At 45.1% G+C, this 19242-nt stretch overlaps 1 protein-coding gene across 4 annotated transcripts in view; it reads left to right on the top strand.

The window, feature by feature from the left end:
- Nucleotides 1-19242, top strand: part of CRHR2 (corticotropin releasing hormone receptor 2) — a 446496-nt gene that overhangs the window by 369537 nt on the left and 57717 nt on the right. For all 4 annotated transcript variants that reach the window (XM_075587953.1, XM_075587949.1, XM_075587950.1 and 1 more), the window contains 2 exons: nucleotides 4840-4946; nucleotides 18403-18520. In XM_075587953.1, the coding sequence (XP_075444068.1) occupies nucleotides 4840-4946; nucleotides 18403-18520 (225 nt within the window). The remainder of the gene's footprint in view (nucleotides 1-4839; nucleotides 4947-18402; nucleotides 18521-19242) is intronic.

The following is a 19242-nucleotide window of genomic DNA, read 5'->3' as shown; positions in this document are numbered from 1 at the left end:
GCATGGATGTTTTATCGAGGTTAGAACACATCACGGTTGACGAGGATGTTCTCCTCGCAACATGTGATGTGGAGTCACTCTATACCTGTATTCACCATACGGATGGTTTAAAACCTGCCAAATTGTATTTATCCATGCAGAATCTCTCTGGGGACTTCATACAATTGATCCTCAATCTGCTACACTTTGTATTGTCCCACAATTATTTCATCTTTAAGAACAGATATTTCCTTCAGAAGAGAGGGACTGCAATGGGTGCAACTTGCGCACCCTCCTATGCCAACCTTTTCCTGGGGTGGTGGGACAGAGAAGTTGTCTTCACTGAGGATAACCTTGTGCACACACAGTGTGTTCTGTTGTGGTTGAGGTACATCGACGATGTGCTTATCCTCTGGCGAGGTACCGCTGGAGGGTTCGCTGCATTTGTCGATGTCCTCAACATTGAACGAACTCAACATCAACACATCAACATCAACACCAAGCTGACTTTTCAGTCCAGTCATACAAGAATTGAATTTCTGGACCTCGTCATTAGTGTTGGACAAGGAGGTGTCTTAAATACAGATATCTTCCATAAAACAACAGCCACAAACTCAATATTACACGCTACGAGTTTTCATCCTGCTCATCAGGTTAGGGGTATCCCCACGAGTGAGTTCCTCAGACTAAGACGCAATGTTTCATCCCCATCTGACTTTTTATTAAGGTCAGGGGAGATGAAACAGAGATTCGCTCAGAGGGGTTATAGTAAGACCATTGTAGAGAGAGATTTTCGCAATAGCATGAAGACATCACGAACCACACTCTTACAACCAAAACACACAACATCCAATCAGAAAATCATTAGTTTTGTGGGAACACATACACTGGCGACACACTTTATTCGAGCTCGGCTAGTCCCACGAATTCGGGTATACCCGGGTGTATTGAGGTTTGTGACTGTTTTCTGCCCGAGTGCATTGCGTTATTTTCCAGGCAGGGATTGAAGCATTTTATTCCCGCTGGCTGCAATACTGCACAGTATATATATATATATACTGCATTACAATTCATGAATTTATGCCATCTGGTAGACACGCGAAGCATTGCAGCCTATTAAATCCTAATCATTATCATTTAACAGATCAGCCGCCCGTCAGCCAGGCATGAACCCAGGCTGGGAAGGCAAACGCAACGGGGCTTGTCAGAGGTGAGGAGTGGCGCATTCCAGGTATCTGCCAGGTACATACTGGGTATTTGCTCGAATAAAGTGTGTCGGTTCAGTAATAAACAGTGGCCAAAACTACGTAATGTCCTTCAACAACATTGGGATATACTTATGACAGACCCCGACCTAAAAAAGGTTTTGGGTAAACAGGTTACCATGACGAGCCGTCGGTCACCAAATTTGAAGGACAGCTTAGTCAATAGCCATTATGTCCCCAATGTTGGTACAACATTCTTATCATCTACTCCGAGAAGAGGCTTCTCAAGGTGCACAAACTGCTCAGCGTGTAAATTTGTGGAGAACACAGTTACTTTTTCCAATAGCTCAAAAACCCATGATTACAATATTAAGCACACACTCAATTGTAAATCTAAAGGGGTTATTTACTGTGTTTTATGCCCCTGTGACCTGCCCTATGTTGGAATGACAACTAGGGAGGTCAGGTTCCGTATGTTGGAACATGTTAGGAATGTCAAAAATGCACGAAAAGATCTTGATAGTTTTAAGAAAATCACAACAATTGCTAGACATTTTCTAAACAAGCATAATGCGGATAGTACACTCTTGAGGGCCTTTGCAATTGAAAAAGTCACGCTGGGCATACAAGGTGGGGACCTTGAGAGGACCCTTCTACGAAGGGAGACTAGATGAATTACACAAATAGAATCTATGATCCCAAAAGGTTTGAACGACTACATCGGCTTTGCCATGTTTTTATAGAGTTTAGACGTCATTGTTTTGAGGTTATGTCACCTGTGATTTATTGTCATAGCAGATGTACGGTAAAAAAACTTTTTGTAAAAATAATTTCTAGAGCAATAACAAGTGATGAATCGATAAGAGTATTTATTGCTTGTTTTTATTTTCCACTAGCGCATCATCTGCATGATATAAAGGCCAAGACACCGAACCATTCCTTAGATGTTTTACTTACAGCCAACCCCGGCAGGAATGTAAAGTGTCTCCGTGCCCTCTCTAAATCACCTACCTGAGTCCTTGGCTTATGGATTAACATCTTATACAGTCTCCTTTTTGAAGATTTGGAATCAAGATTCCAATAATTCCTATGGATCTAGAGCAGATATCACGCCTTTGGACATTTATGTGGACTAAGCAAACTGTCATATGACATTTATTCTCCATGGACACTGATCCCTATTTTGTTTGAACAAACCTCTTTAAATAAGATGAAGTGGGGTCTGCACACTTTTGTAGACAGCATTTTTAAGGTTAAATGTGATTGAAAGGTGTGGGGTTTGTATACTCCTCTATCTAGCATCACTTTGCCTGTATGTGATTACGAGGGATCTATTGCGCATGTGCGGTTTGGATTTGATGTGTATAATACAGACATGCAGTTTTATCGTGTGTCCTGGTGGGGGCGCCACCAGCTTGGCTCTAATTGTGCGCATGGACGATCATTGACGGATTTCTGGCCATTAGTTTGGTGGATGAGTGTTCCCCGCATTGCGTAAGCATTGCGCATGCGCATTATATGCTACGGCGCCATACACTGGCGACACGTTTAATTTGAGTAGGGCTAGTACAGCAAGCCGGGACATGTCCCGGCTTGCTAGCCCCACTCCCTCGGCGTGCCGCGCGTCATTGGGAGCCTGCGCCCCCTGCACGCGCGTCCAGGGCTCCCCGAGGGAGCCCTGGTGTCCCGCGATGTGGGGGACGGCGGCAGGGGGGTCCGGGGGACCCGGCGGACCCGGCAGCAGGGAGGAGAAAGCCCCGATCGGAGGGCGCTCCTCCGTGGCTTCGGCACGCGCCCGGCACCCTGCGGCGCGCGCCAGGTTACTGCTGCGGCCGAGACCGGGCAAATGCTCGAATAAACTCGGCCGCAGCAGTACAGGCAACATAGGCAAATAGAAATGTGCCTCTCTATTTCCCACATTACGCTTATATTGCGCATGTGCATTATGAGTCATGGCGTCACACACGAAGTATATGCTGTTACAAAGTGTCTTACTATCCCGTGTCACGGCTGTATTGCGCATGCGCATCACGCATCATGGCGCCATACAGGAATTAATTGCAAAAACTATGTGCTTCACCTTGACACGCAGAAGTAGGGTCCCTTAATCACTGTAGGGATTACATGCAGCCGTTTAATCCTTCTCTTGGCGCGAAAATCAATCCTTTTTAAGCAGTGTTTTTTCCTAGCCTCTTTACCACTCCAAGTTTAAGTCCTCTGACGAAACGCGTAGGAGTGGGGATGCTAGGCAGGACCCCTGGATTATGAAGTCACGTAACTATGCTACCTAACATTGCTGTGATTATCCTTTTGGACTTTGAACACTTTTTATACTCATTTGTGCAGTAGACTGGCTATTTAACTTTGCACTCGGCTGAGTGCATATATATAAAAAAAAATTATGCCACATGCGTGACATTACTTGTATTGAATGATCCTCAGAGCACAGAAACCATTTTTCCACAGATACCCAATTTGCTGTGGATTTGGATCATATATCTGCCTTAAGAGGCTGAATCTTTATGCTTGATGAGGAAGTATTTTCTACCACTCCAGGCCCTTGGAGATTTATTCCATTATATGCATGTGTCATTAATTTGGAATTTGTAATAGCCTGCAAAGGACTTTATTGCATATCAAAGTGATTCTAATCATCTTGTCTATACCAGGCATTGGGGTTTATATAATCAATTCACCCCCTTTTCACACAACAGTGTTTCTTTTGGGTAGTATCTGTATCAGGGGTCCTAGCCTATTTTTTAATATTTTTGTACTGTTACCTATTTTCTTTGTGTCAATCAATAAATTGTTATTTTTCATATGGAATACCTGAGTGCTCTTAGGCGGGTTTCTTTTTTCTTGACGCATAGATATATAGATATACTGGTACGGTTAGTATCTACTATCAAGATTAGTGTGTTAGTCTATGCGGCTCCTTCTATGGAAGTCCTCCACTTCCTGGTTAGTGTAGGGAATCTGAAGAAGAGAAGCGCGCAGAAAATACACACGTTCTGGAGTGTAGACCGTATAAAGTGTGATTAATTCATATTAAAGTATTAGAATGTGTGGACAAAGGTAACAGTAAAAGCGTATCTACAGTACGCCAGTTATTCCCTCGATTACTCGTCTTTGCTGGCTTGCCAATGGAAATTGTTCCCTCACAAGGGCCCGTAACAAGATAGGCACGGACGGAGAGTGACACCACCGTGGGCTGCAGTTCGATCGGCACACTAACAAAGATGGGTGATAGAGGAAACTACTTGTGTACTACATATAAGCTTATACTGTTTGACCTTCGTGAGCACATTCTATTACCTTTATATGACTGAAACTAACTTTATAACCTGTCTATGTACAGTATGTTTTTACTCCGGCTTCATGTGTATATAATTAAAGTACCCTTAAACTTACTGTACAGAATGTATACATTAAAGTCATGCCATTTATTATGTAGGCAGATCAGAATATTACATCTCTAGCCCATAGATTGAACTGATCCCAAAATAACATGTATTGGACAATTATTACAGTATGAGATTATCTTCTAGTCGAGGAAGGTACAGTAATTACTGCTTCCTACAGTAAGCAGATTAAATGCTCTCTAACACTATTGCACAGTCACGCTAATGTAATCATATTATGTTCTTGTCTCTAGCGCAAGTATGCCCTGCATTACAAGATTGCTCTCATCATAAACTACCTGGGTCACTGTATATCGGTGTTGGCTCTCATTACTGCCTTCCTGCTTTTTTTGTGTTTGAGGTAAGTCATTCATTTTTTCTTTATTTAAAACCACAGTACCACATTCATTGCTAAGAATAGCAATATCTTGTTTGGGGTTCTTATAGATGCAGTCACATGTATTTAGCAGTGTAGCCCAAGGAAACCGCAGCTGACAGGGAGCCTGACCACAGCCACATTTGCAGCTTCCCCACGGGCCAAAATACAGTAGATTAGTTGCCCATAAGGATTAACATGGCGGGGGGTCTCTGCTTCTAATGGGAGTCCCATTCAGAAGCAGGGACCCCCGCTGTGTTAATCCTGATGGGAAATCCCCCCCGCCCCCCCCCCATGTCCTGTATTTGGCTGTGATCAGGCCACACTTACCCTAATAGCAAGAATGTTGTAAGAATGCTCAAATACCCTGCTTAAATGAAAAATGCAGTCCCAAAACATATACAGGTGTATGCCATAACGTGAGTAAATCCCTTTTAAAGGTTTAAAGCCATAATCCCTGAAAACTGAGAGCAGTGATCAGGGGGATACCGAAGGGACAGTTCCTCAGGCTGAGACGGAATTGCTCTACTTTAGAGTGTTTCCTTTCTCAGTCTGAGGAACTGGCCCAACGATTTTTGGATAGAGGCTATCCAGTGGGGGGCCTGAATGAGGCTTTCCAGATAGCACTCCATACTGACAGATCCTTATTACTTCAGGGCAATATACAGTAGCACCATTACATACTGACTCAAAGAAGATTGGGAAAAAAGCCAAGAATAAACTGCCGAACAACTCACCCATGTTCATCACCCAATTTAACAGACATAGCAATAGTGTTAAATCTATTGTAAAAAAACATTGGGGGATCTTGGAGATGGATCCAAACTTAAGTAAACATATTGAGCATGGCCCTCAGTTTGTCTTTAGGCGAGCTAAAACTATTGGCTCATATATTTCTCCTAGCGATTTCACTTCATTTGACATTAAACGAGAATCCTTTGTAACCAAGGGCTCTTTTCGATGTGGAACCTGCATTATTTGTAGATATGTGAAACCTTCAACCTTTTTTTCTCCCCAGTTTACATCAATTAAATAATAATAATAGTGATAAAAAATATCAAATCAAAAGTTTGTGGATGCAAAAAGAGATATATAGGGAGAACAACGAGGGCATTAAAGATTAGAATTCAAGAGCACCTTAGATTAATGAGGAAAAAAAAGATTTGAATCACCCAGTTTCAAAACACTTTACAGAATGTGGTCAAGGTGGGGTTAGACATTTTTCCTTTATGGGGATTGAATCGGTGCACCAACATAAAAGAGGAGGTGATCATGTCAATCTGCTTGACCAGAGGCAGGCGTATTGGATCTTCATGCTCCAAACGCGCTTCCCTTTAGGTATAAATGTAGATTGGAGTCTAAGTCATTTTTTGAAATAACAACAGTTATGACTTATACAATAGTATATCTTCGCCTCTCCTTTGTTCATGTTCGGATCTCCCCTTTATCCTTCTTCTTGTAGTTGTTATACTCATAAGTGTATGTTTTTCTAAAACTATCCTTTGTGATCTCCTAATAAGGAGGCGTATGACTACATTTACAAGGGTACATTTATAAGGGTTGTTTCCTGACACTCCTGTTTATACAGTTTTACTAAATGGACTAACTCCGTATTATCATATGTCTTATACTCTGATGAATTTTTCCATACATATCTCTATGGTTACTTTATATAAATTCCATGGTTATATGAATTAATATCATTTATATGGTTGATCTATGCAGTGTCATTTTTACAATATTTTCTCTATAAGTAATCATCATCATTTGCACATTTTTTTTTAACTACACATTTTTCCTATTTTTGACATATTATTTATTAAATTGTAACATTGCATATAAAGTATTTGTATTGTTCTTGTTTTTAAATTTGTCTTGTGTCCCCCTTATGGGTTAAATGTTTTGCAGATGCACATCTTTTGTCATCTTTTTTCTTCTTTTTATATTGTGTTAATTTTGTTTACTTTCATTTCCCTTGGGAAGTTATTTATTCATTTTTGCGCTATTGCAGGTTGTCCCCTTCACACCCTTCATGTAATTTTGGAGAAGGTGGTAGTATTGTGTTAGTTACAGCTATACCTGTATTTCTTTTGAGTTTTTCTCTTTTATGTTACCTATGACGATCCGTAGCTACTAACTTGGTACTCCAGGAACTCACGTTATACCTCCCTATGATGCGCATGCGCGGGGAGATTAGGCGCTGACGTCATGACGCAATTTTGGCGCGAAACGGAGACGGATCAGTCAGGTATTTAAAGATGTGCATTTGCAGTAGTTCTTTACTCCTTGATAAAGAACCCTACTTCGAAACGCGTGGGAGGTGTTTTTTGTGCTTTTTACTCCAATAAAGATTGTTATTTGGATCCCCTCCTGACTCCAGTCATCGATGGTGCTCTTTTTCTTTTGTTTTACCTCACACTTACACTACAAGAATATGGTGTGTTACTGTTGGAGATGTCAGGGGGCTTTCCCGTTTGATCCTGTCATGGAATAAAAGGTTTTTTTTCTATTTTGAAACCCTTGAGCCTCCTCCTGCTTTTTGGCAGTGCGCTGCCTATTTTCATCTTTCACACTTGCACTACAGTTCATCTGCAGCAAGTCCTGGGCAGGGTGGAGATGCACCTGACTGCATCGGTATTGTGTAACTTCCCACGGTGGTGGTCCAGTGGCTTAACAAAAGTAGTGGTACAGGGCCTGGTTTTTAAAACCAGTTAATAATTTACTTAACATTGGGGCAAAGCTCTGTGGACTGTATTTTAGATATTTCCAGCAATTATACTGGAAAGGGGAATGGTTCTCTTAAAGTAGGAGTGGTAGTAGTTGGCATAGTAGTAGTTTTCGGCATAGTAGTAGTATAAAGATGGTTGGTACAAATGGGTGAATTTGACAATTTAATATGGGGGGGAGGTGGATCATGAATGGGCACATTTTTTTCCTCCTGTAATCAAAAACTCTTATGTGAAGTCATTTTCCCCTTGCCTGGGAAGATTGAAGACCCATCTTCATGTATAACTTCATGTATAACTTCATGACTGGAATGGTTGACTGAATTAATTCAAATTAAAGGGGTGACTTTCTTACCAAGTGAGGCAGGGGGTGGGCAACTCCAGTCCTCAATGGTCACCAACAGGTCAGGTTTTCAGGATATCCCTGCTTCAGCACAGGTGGCTCAGCCTTTGACTCAGACTTATCCTCTCTCCCAGCTTTCAGATGTTTTAAAACTCCCTGAAAACTCACCCTTTTCAAGGAAATTTTTTCGCCATATCTCTAACATCCACCTCCCTTCCCCTCCAACCCCGTTGGAACCAGCTGTGTGGCTGGACCAATCTCTACCCTATGTAACATCCCTCCCTCTCCACCCCCCCCCCCCAAAAAAAAAAACCTTAATGGCTTCAGCTGTCAGACTGGGCCATATTCTAACCTGAGCCGCACCTTATCCTACAATAAGCAGCCACCTTACCTTCGTGTTTCAACATTGTCCCTCACTCCGTATATGTAATCTCTTACGCGCAGGGCCCTCATTACCTCTCTGTATCTGTTTGTGTCACCTGTATGTAGCTGTTTTTGTAACGTACATAACTCTGTACCCCCCATTGTACCGCCCTGCGGAATATGTTGGCACTTCACAAATAAACGATAATAATATGTCGTACTTTCAATATTTTATAAACCGAATATATCATTTTATTTGCTGTATGTACACTGGATAAGTAGGGTGACCATTCTTAACGGTTTTGCCGGGACAGTCCTGTTTTTTTGTGTCCTGTCCCGGTTTTAAGTCGTCCCAGTTTTGTCCTGGTTTTTGTCCCTGGTCCCGGTATTGCGGGGCAGCAGCGGTGAGAATGCGGCAGCCGGTAAGTATTTTCTATGTGTGTGTGAATGCTGCCGGGGGGACTGAATGAAGGAGAATGCCGGGGGCGGGACTTAGAATACAGGCCCGCATGGGATTAGATGAATGATGATGATGCCGGGGGCGGGACTTAGAATGCCGGCCGGCCCGCAGGGGATTGGTCGCACCATCGCAGGCATGTCAGAGGAAGCCGGGGGCGGGGCTTCCGCTTTGTGCAGCGCACACGTGACTGACTGCTTTCCCGCTCCCGGCTCCTCTGTGCGCGGTGAGTGTCCCCCTTCTGTCCCGGGTCCCAGCCAAGGGGGGGTAATAGGAGGTGGTAGCGGGGGTGCGCCTGCCTTTGCCCCCCCCCCCCCGGCGCTCGTACCTTTGCCCCCCCCCCCGGCGCTCGTACCTTTGCCCCCCCGGCGCTCATACCTTTGCCCCCCGGCGCTCGTACCTTTGCCCCCCGGCGCTCCCACCTTTGCCCCCCGGCGCTCACTTCCCCCCGTCCACTTGGTGTGGGAGATGGGCTCGGCGGCGGGCAGTGGTGGCTGCACGGTTGCGGGCGGTGCAGGGGCTGTCGGGGGGTATCTGTATGTGCATCTGTGTGTGTATCTGTGGGTTTGAATCAGTGTGTGTGTGTGTGTGTATCAGTGGATGTGTATCAGTGTGTGTGTGTGTATCAGTGGGTGTGTATCAGTGTGTGTGTATCAGTGGGTGTGTGGGTGGGTGTGTCAGTGTGTATCAGTGGGTGTCTGTGTGTGTGTATCAGTGGGTGGGTGTGTGTGTATCAGTGGGTGTGTGTGTATCAGTGGGTGTGTGTGTGTATCAGTGGGTGTGTGTGTATCAGTGTGTGTGTGTGTGTGTGTGTGTGTGTATGGGTGGGTGTGTCAGTGGGTGTGTATGTATCAGTGGGTGTGTGTGTGTGTTTGTGTATCAGTGGGTGGGTGTCTCTCTCCCCCTCCCTTTCTCTCCCTCCCCCCCTCACTTTCTCTCCCTCCCCCCTCCCTTTCTCTCCCTCCCGCTCCCTTTCTCTCCCTCCCCTCTCCCTTTCTCTCCCTCCCCCCCTTTCTCTTTCCCTCCCTCTCCCTCTCCCTCCCTCCCTGTCTCTCCCTCCCTCCCTGTCTCTCCCCCTGTCTCCCTCCCTCCCTGTCTTTCCCTCCCTCCCTGTCTTTCCCTCCCTCCCTGTCTATCCTTCTCCCTCCCTCCCTGTCTCTCCCTCTGTCTCTTTCTCTCTCCCCCTGTCTCCCTCTCTCTCCCCCTGTCTCCCTCTCTCTCTCTCCCCCTGTCTCCCTCTCTCTCTCTCTCACTCTCCCCCTGTCTCCCTCTCTCCCCGTCTCCCTCTTTCTCTCCCCCTGTCTCCCTCTCTCTCTCCCTCCCTGTCTCCCTCTCTCTCCCCCCTTCTCCCTCTCTCTCCCTCCCTGTCTCCCTCACCCTCTATGTCTTATCTTAACTGCCGTATACCTACACCGAAGTAACCTACCCTGCTTTCTTCCAGATCTGACTCAAGTTTCACGCGGGAGACATCGGAAGACAGGTAGGGAACACCTCCCCTCTAGTATAGTACCTTGAGGGACTGCGGATCAGGTAAGATCCCAGGCGGGATTGCTGCTTTAGAAATTGTGAAGAGGGGGGCATCCTGACACTGGTTAATGGGTTCAGAATCATTCACATCTGTTTTTTTTGTTCGATTAGTGAGGTCATCCGACGCACGCGCACACACGCACGTAACAAGGACTAATGGTAGTAAAGTATAAATGTACTACAATAAATAAACTGTTAAGTAAAAAAAAAATATGTCCCGTTTTTCATTTTCAAAATCTGGTCACCCTATGGATAAGGTGTACGAGAGAGAAAATATGCATTATATGCAGTATGTGACAATATTAAGCTATTTAATACTTACCACAAGTTGATTATGTTAAGTATTCAGCCTGAGATTAAAAGAGAGATACACTCAATACAGTTGTTGGATTTCTGTTATGAAATGTTGTTGACAAGACCTGTAAATAAATAGCAAAAATTGATATTAAATATAAATATAACAGAGTAAAACAACATCATTTTAAATAAAATAAAAACTTCACTCATCTTTAGAAAATAGTAGAAAAAATGCTTTTTAATAATAGTAGAAAAATACTTTAGAAAATAGTAGAAAGACTGAAGAACATATTGTGCACATGTGCACCTAAATGTCATTTTAAACACAACAATAATACTGACTGGTTGTGCAGTTTCAGTAAATGTTAAGTGTGCAAATCACTGCGTGCCTAAACCTACACTATAGAGTCATGTTAGATCCTAACAACTACAGTATTCACAGTATTTCCCTGCCACCCCTTACTTACTGTATATCTATCTCCTTATTCCTCCTCCAGGATCCGCTCTGTATCTATGTCAATTCTCTTCACTCTGTAATCTCAGTCTTTTATCACTGTTTCAGTCTCCTCTATCACTCTGTCCCTGTGATTATGGAGTGCCAATGTCCTGAGCTAATCAATTACATTACTGCTGAATTTAATGTATGGTCTCGCCAGAAAAAAACTGTTCGAGATCTCTGCTTGAACATATAGACATTAAATAACTGAATACACCAAGGTCAGGACATGGATTTGATTGATTTTCTATCATTAGTCACCTTAAAACGTCAGTCTTCTTGTTCTTTTTGTGCCTTTTCACAGTGTTCGTCAATAAACGTAAGATCACATTGATATAAATTGGAAGAGGAAATGTCTTCCAACAAGTGAGTAATATATTTTTAAAAAAGCATACTCCCGGAGTTGTACAATGCAATTTTCTATAATGTCCCTAATGTTTTAGATACAGTACAGTATGTACAGCACAGAACTTGTGGCTTTTAAGATTTGTTATTGCACCCATTATCCATAACTGAAAGAAAATATAACTACACAAGCCACGCTGGTCATGCTGTATACCCAGATTAAAAATAAAAGTAGACGTGTGAGTTTATGTGTATATATATATGTATATATATACTAGCTGATATACCCGGCGTTGCCCGGGCGTGGAAGGGCAGGGGGCATGGAGTGGAAGGGCGGGGGGGAGGGGCGTTGAAGGGCGGGGGGGTGCCAAGGGGCGTAGAAGGGTGGGGAGGGCAAAAGGCAGGGGGGCAAAGGGCAGGGAGGGGCGGGTGGGGCAAAGGGCAGGGAGGGGCTGGGGGGGCAAAGGGCATGGAGAGGCAAAGGGCAGGGAGGGGTGGGGGGGCAAAGGGCAGGGAGGGGAGGGGGCAGGGAGGGGCGGGGGGCAGGGGGCAAAGGGCAGGGGACAATGGGCAGGGGGAGGGAGGGCAGGGGGCAAAGGGCAGGGGGCAAAGGGCTGGGGGGGCAGGGGGCAAAGGGCTGGGGGGGCAGGGGGAGGAGGGGCAGGTGGAGCGTGGCAGGGGACAAAGGGCAGGGGCAGGGAGGGCAGGGGGCAAAGGGCAGGGGGAGGGAGGGCAGGGGGAAATGGGCAGGGGGAGGGAGGGCAGGGGGCAAAGGCCAGAGGGAGGGCAGGGGGCAAAGGGCAGGGGGAGGGAGGGCAGGGGGCAAAGGGCACGGGGAGGGAGGGCAGGTGGCAAAGGGCACGGGGAGGGAGGGTAAGGGGGGGCAGGGAGGGTAGGGGGGGGCAAAGGGTAGGGGGAGTCAGGGACGCGTTAAATAACCCATTCCCCTGCGTTTCCTCACCTTGCACACGGCCGCGCTCCTGTTCGTCCAGGTACCGGCCTCCCTCCTCCTCCACCTCGGGCTCCTCAGCGGAGAGGCTGAGACGCTCCGGTGAGGAGGTGCTGCGCCTTGCGCGGGGAGAGGCGGAGACAGCCGGAGGAGCGCCCTCGGGGATGGGGAGCTGGGGGAGCGGCCTATGTGAGGCGAGAGCCGCAGAGAGCGTGCTCTGTGTGTGTGGGTGGGTGGGGGGGATAAGCGGGGCGGGGGGTAAATGGGGGGGGTGAGCGGGGGGAGGGGGGAGAGGGGGGTGAGCAGGCGGGGGGGGAGAGCGGGGGGGGGGAGGGGGGCGTGAGCGGGTGAGGGGGTGAGCGGGTGGGGGTGAGCGCCGGGTGAGGGAGTGGCCTATGGGTGGTGAGAGCCGTGGGGGGATAAGCGGGGCGGGGGGTGAGCAGGGGGGGAGGGGTGGAGAGGGGGGTAAGCGGGCGGGTGGGGGGGGGGTAGAGAGAGAGGGGGAGGGGGGTGGTTAGCGGGTGGGGGGTGAGGGAGAGCGCCGGGTGAGGGGGTGGCCTATGGGTGGTGAGAGCCGTGGGGAGCGCTCTCGGGGATGGTCAGCTGGGGGAGCGGCCTATGTGAGGGGAGAGCCGCAGAGAGCGTGGGGGAGGTGTGTGTGTGTGTGTCTCTCCGTCTCACCTTTGGCCCGTCACTCCACCTCATGCCAATGAGAGGTGTGCGGGGGCGGGCGGGCCAAGGGAGCAATCTCATTGGCCTGGCCCAAGGTCCAATGGGATTGCCGCTAGGGACACAGGGAGGGACACAGGGAGACACATACAGACACGGACACATATGACGCTTTCAGAAATATATAGTAAGATAAATATATATATATATATATACAAATGTAAATACAACTGTATGCTCATCTGCATGTCTTAGGCAGGTCTGCAACCCTGCCTTTCACCATTATCACCCAGCACACAGCACTTCCACTGCAGCAAGGGATTCTGGGGAATGACATGCAAATGAGCACACAGTGCCACTTTTTGCTTCAAAAAAACATTTTTAACATGGTTCCCTATATATATATACACAGTCATGTGAAAAAGAAAGTACACCCTCTTTGAATTCCATGGTTATACATATCAGGACATAATAACAATCATCTGTTCCTTAGCAGGTCTTAAAATTAGGTAAATACAACCTCAGATGAACAACAACACATGACATATTACACCGTGTCATGATTTATTTAACAAAAATAAAGCCAAAATGGAGAAGCCATGTGTGAAAAACCAAGTACACCTTATGATTCAATCGCTTGTAGAACCACATTTAGCAGCAATACCTTGAAGTAATCGTTTTCTGTATGAGTTTACACACTCCAATGTGGGTGTTCTAGTATCTCAGAGTTGTTCAAATCCACGTAGAAATAGCCCTTTCTGATTTGCAGGTTTTGGTATTCTGTATGCTCTTCTTGCATGTCCAAGAAGAAATGTCCATATGAGGGTAGCCCTTTTTCCTCTTTTCTCTGGGAGATGCTAGTCTACGCTATTTGTGTGGTGCACTACCTGTATGGGGCAGGAGATCTTGAGCTGTCTGCGATGTTGTTGAGACCAGGACAGGCTTTTGGGTTCAATTACTGTAGTTCTACTCGGGTACTCAGCGCCTGCAGCTGTAGTGGTGCTCCAGATATCAGCCCCCACCATGGCATCCTTCTCCCCCCTTGTCCAATGACTGACACTCAGACAGGGGAATATAGTAGAACCAGGATTCTTTATTAACAGCATGGTATACAGCCACTGCAACTCTTCCTACAGTGCTGTACAGTCTTTGAAGTCCCAGACTTCTAGAGGGTGCCTACTCCGATAGTAGGGGCAATGAGTCTTGATGTTCCCCAGGCCTGCGCCTGGGGTGAGCCAGCTCATCCTCACAATGGGAGAGACTGACAGCCCATACTCTCTCCTTTCTCTCCAGAGCAAGACTGAAGACTACATTTGGATACTCCCCTGATTAGGGTTCATAGGGGGGGTGGGCTCAGAATCTAGACCGATAGGCTTACCCAGCCCATGAGTCACCACCTCACCTCTGTCCATCACAGAGGAGCCAGCAGGGGGACAAAAGCCCATTGATTAACCTGTTAATGCCCTGAACTTATTAGGGACTTACATAACAGGGGGAAAGACAGGTAGAATAGACTTACCATGTTACACTGAATAGGCTTTTTTAGAAACTGTTTAATTCCATGTCTGCTAATCCAGTGGAATGACCAAACTCGTATTACTTGCAAACTAACTGAATTCTATTAGCTCCAAAAAGTGCAAAAGGTTAAATCGCTCCTAAAGAACTTGATTTTTTTTTTATCACCAACTCAAAGCAGGCGAGATAGGAATTGCAAGATTCCTCCCAGGCCTGAAAAAGAGAGAGGAGGAGGACGAGTTCCTAACCTAATTTATTTGGAGGAAGGTCCTCCTCATCCTCCACCCCTACTACCACGCAAAAGCTGTAGTTCAAGCTTAGGAGGGAGTTAGCACAACCTTCAGGTCATTCTGCTTCTAAAGTAAGTACAAATCGAGCGGTTTAGAAGATGCGATTTGCAATAGAGAATAGAGTTTTTTCTCACATTTAATAACAAACCTCCTAAACTATACATATAAACAAAACACTACACATTTTTGGAGGTACAAAAGGCCTCAGTTTTTATTAAACAAATATAAAAAAAACTGTATATATATAAAATTAGGGAGAGATGCCTGTGCTGAAAAAGGAACATACCTGAGGAACCCTTGGAGATATGCCAATGTCTATGCAAAGTCTATTTTGATGAGTCACACATCCTACAATATATCCTTAAAACCAATCAATCAGTCTAAAGGCCCCATCTTTCCCTATTTTAATTGGATGGAGGTTTGAGGGCACATATATACATCTGGAGATACTATTAAGTTAGGAACTCGTCCTCCTCCTCGTCCTCTCTCTATTTCAGGCCTGGGAGGAAACTTGCAATTTCTATCTCGCCTGCTTTGAGTTGGTGAGAAAAAAAAATCAAGTTCTTTAGGAGCGATTTAACCTTTTGCACTTTTTGTAGCTAATAGAATTCAGTTTGTTTGCAAGTAATGCGAGTTTTGTCATTCCACCGGATTAGCAGACATGGAATTAAACCGTTTCCAAAAAAGCCTAAACCAGCCTAAACCAAGCCAAAAACTCGCTTGACAGACGTGCTGGTGGGGTGCCCAGCTTGGTGACTTTGCGAGCCATGGTTGGTACCATCAGACTTTACCCGGGGGTTGAGCACACTGGCATGTTTGGGGTATATATATACACCAACTCAAAGCAGGCGAGATAGGAATTGCAAGTGTATATATACATATATATATATATATATATATATATACCCCAAACATGGCAGTGTGCTCAACCCCCGGGTAACGTCTGATGGTACCAACCATGGCTCGCAAAGTCACCAAGCCGGGCACCCCACCAGCACGTCTGTCAAGCGAGTAATGGGCCCCAGAGAATTCATGTACAAATAAACCCTGCCCACTCACCACACCCAGACACCACAAGGCTTACCGGCACCATGGAACCCCTGCCTCGCAAGGTTATAACCCACTTATACCAACAGCCACTACCCCCAGGGTTATTTAATCCTTTAAACTAGCCTTGTACCCCTAGACCCGCAAGGACCCTTTCAAACCCGTCATGAAGAGTTATGTTAAACAAATCTAAACCTATCTCCGATAACTGTACCTCGTCTAGCCAAACTAATCTGCTATTATCTGTATCAAACCGTTGGTGATTTATCACCCAACCTCCTGCATGCTAAATAAATTTACCAAATGCCTTATTCATTTTCTTTCTGTCACTATGAGCCCCCTTCCACGCCTTTCTATGACCACTGCTTGACTACACTATTTGTACAGCACCTCAACGCACATGAATCTGAGCTAAATCATTTTTATTAATAAATAATAAATAAATAAATCATTTTTATCGACTTAACTAAATCTAAAGATGTTACTGAACCCACGTCATCACCCCCAACCACCCCTAATTACCAAAACCTAAAACATCAAAAACGAATCAACCCCACCACCCCTTAAGTCATTTCTGGCCTAGCGTAACTCTGGAACCTATTAGATTCCCAACGCCCAATCCTTTGAATAACATCCGCACCTAAGCCAGCCTGCGCTGCCTTGGTCTCCGCCCCTATACAGAAGGAGGGTGATTAACCAACATTCCAGTAATATAAACACGCTCCCCAAAGCTCAATTTGCAACTACCAGGTTCTTTATTAAATGAGACTTCACCCATGAATCGGGCCATTGCTCAGCACACCACGGTCCCTCAAAATACCCCAAAACCCACTGACAGTGCCGCATCCGTAAAAAGCTGAAGCTCGTTATTGGATGTTGGCCGACCCTTCCACAGAGTTCTCCCATTGTAACAACGCAAAAATTCCTTGCACATCCCAATATCCTCCCAAATTTCCGCTATAATACGAATAAAATTATGCAGATGCCTTACCTGCAGAGGGGATTGTGTGAGGCCCCTGCAATTTCACTTACCAGGTTTCAGAGGCTTGGTGTGTCATTTGACACCGGCAAAAGAGGTAAGGGGACGCGAGCAGCTCAAATAGTTTGCTCACCCCTGTTTAACTAGAATGCACCCCTATGCCTCTGCAACCCTATGCCTCATAATTTGGAAGAAGCTCGGATAATAACTGTATTATATAAACAGACACATGATAAAGTCTTCCTTTTAGGGGTCTTGCCTTGGTGGTTATTTCATGTAAAAACATTAGTTGGTGATTAAATTCACGTTGTGATAATGGAAAAGCTGGAAATACATATTCTGAAACTGAGGCTACCATATGTCAGGAGAGTCCGTGGCTCAAATGTCCAGAGGGAAGCGGTCATTTCGGAGAAATAATAAAACCCCAAATATTATTTCACATTGATATTTTTTTTAAAGAAAAAGAATCGATTCCTGGAGGATTTCCCCATGATGTACGAAGGGCGGGGCTAACCATGTATTGGGTGGCGTTGGTGATGATCTGTGGGTGATGCATGGCTTTTTTATCAGACACTTTGTAGAGGCTGAAACCTGAGAATGGTTTCACTTTCCTCAGTTACTCCCTTTTATGCGACTGTATGGTGGACAGAGAATGATGTTTCTTTTCACCGTTCCGTGTTCTGCGGTTGCCAAATAGACGATTAACAGATCAAAAGAAATCTTATATTTTTCACATTTTTCTATGAGCACAGAGAGGGGGAGATTGTGGTGGAAGAGATGTGACATATAACTACGCTTTTGCATCATGATTTTTACTCCCGAGCTTCATTATACCCACAGTACCAGTTACTTTGCACATTTGAGTTAACTTTCTCAGTGAACTGTGGGCTTAATACCTGGCTTTGGTAGTTATAGTAATAATAAAATGGTATATGCTGTTTCATATAGCGCTTTTAATAATAATAATTGTTTGTTCTTGTATAGCGCTGCTAGTTTTACGTAGCGCTTTACAGAGACATTTTGCAGACACAGTCCCTGCCCCGTGGAGCTTACAATCTATGATTTTGGTGCCTGAGGCACAGGGAGATAACGTGACTAGCCCACGGTCACATGAAGCCGACACCAGGATTTGAACCAGGGTCCCCTGCTTCAAACTCAATGTCATTGTTATCAATGTCAGTGTCTTCACTCAGTGAGCCTCTCCTTCAACCCTGGTACTATGGCACTCAAATATTACCATTGGAATCTGCAGGCCTGGGTCTAGAAACATGACTTGTTTCTGTCCTTGCTAAGAGTAAAGGATTTATTCTATTCCTGCTATTGGTTTCCAGGCCCAGGAGATATTCACAGGCCTTCTCACTTCAAGGAGGCAGGAAAAAAATGAGTATTTGTCTAAATGATTCACATATTTATGTATTCTGTTTTATATGCATTCTAGGAGCATAAGATGCCTACGAAATATCATCCACTGGAATCTAATCACCACCTTCATCCTAAGGAACATCATGTGGTTTCTGCTTCAAATGATCGACCATAACGTACATGAAAGCAATGAGGTAATAACAATGTGCTCAATGTAAACACGTCTACAACACATGGCATGTCCAGAAATATTGGCTTGCAAGGGATATGTATATTAACTATTATTTGATAATGTAACTGCACGTACCTTCATAAAACTCTTCAAAAGAGGCAACAAAAAGCTTTTCAGCTGTCCAGCTATTTTTTAAAACTTGCTTCACTTTTTAAATGTTTTTTTCTTTCTACACTGTTACAAAACCTAAATAATAATAATAATAATAATGTGTAAATGTACAGATATAAGGTCTTCTTGAAAGATCTCATACAACAACAGCATTGAATGACAATCATAAAGTGTCACTGCTGGTGTGAGTTTAAGCTCGCGATGTGCGATGCAAACACAGAGCGGTGAAGCGGCAAATAATGTGATTTTGCGTGTGACCGTAGGATAACTGGGGTAACGTCTGTTATATTTGTACAAACAATCTATACTTGTTGAGGACTAATACTTCTACTAAAAGGGGTGGCCAACTCCAGTCCTCAAGGGCCTCTAACAAATCCGTTTTTTTTTAAGGATATTCCTGCTTCAGCAGAGGTGGCTCAATCAGTGACTCAATCGTTAACTGAGACACTGATTTAGCCACCTCTGCTGAAACAGGGGTATCCTTAAAACCTGATCTGTCGGTGGCCCTTGAGGACTGCAGGTGGCCGCTCCTCCAGATCTACTAGAACAATATTTTCATGTAATGCAATTTAA

Source organism: Ascaphus truei, chromosome 2 (genome assembly GCF_040206685.1).
Source record: "Ascaphus truei isolate aAscTru1 chromosome 2, aAscTru1.hap1, whole genome shotgun sequence".
NCBI classification, from domain to species: domain Eukaryota; kingdom Metazoa; phylum Chordata; class Amphibia; order Anura; family Ascaphidae; genus Ascaphus; species Ascaphus truei.
Note: the sequence above shows the minus strand (reverse complement) of the source record. Positions and strands in the feature narration are given on the sequence as shown.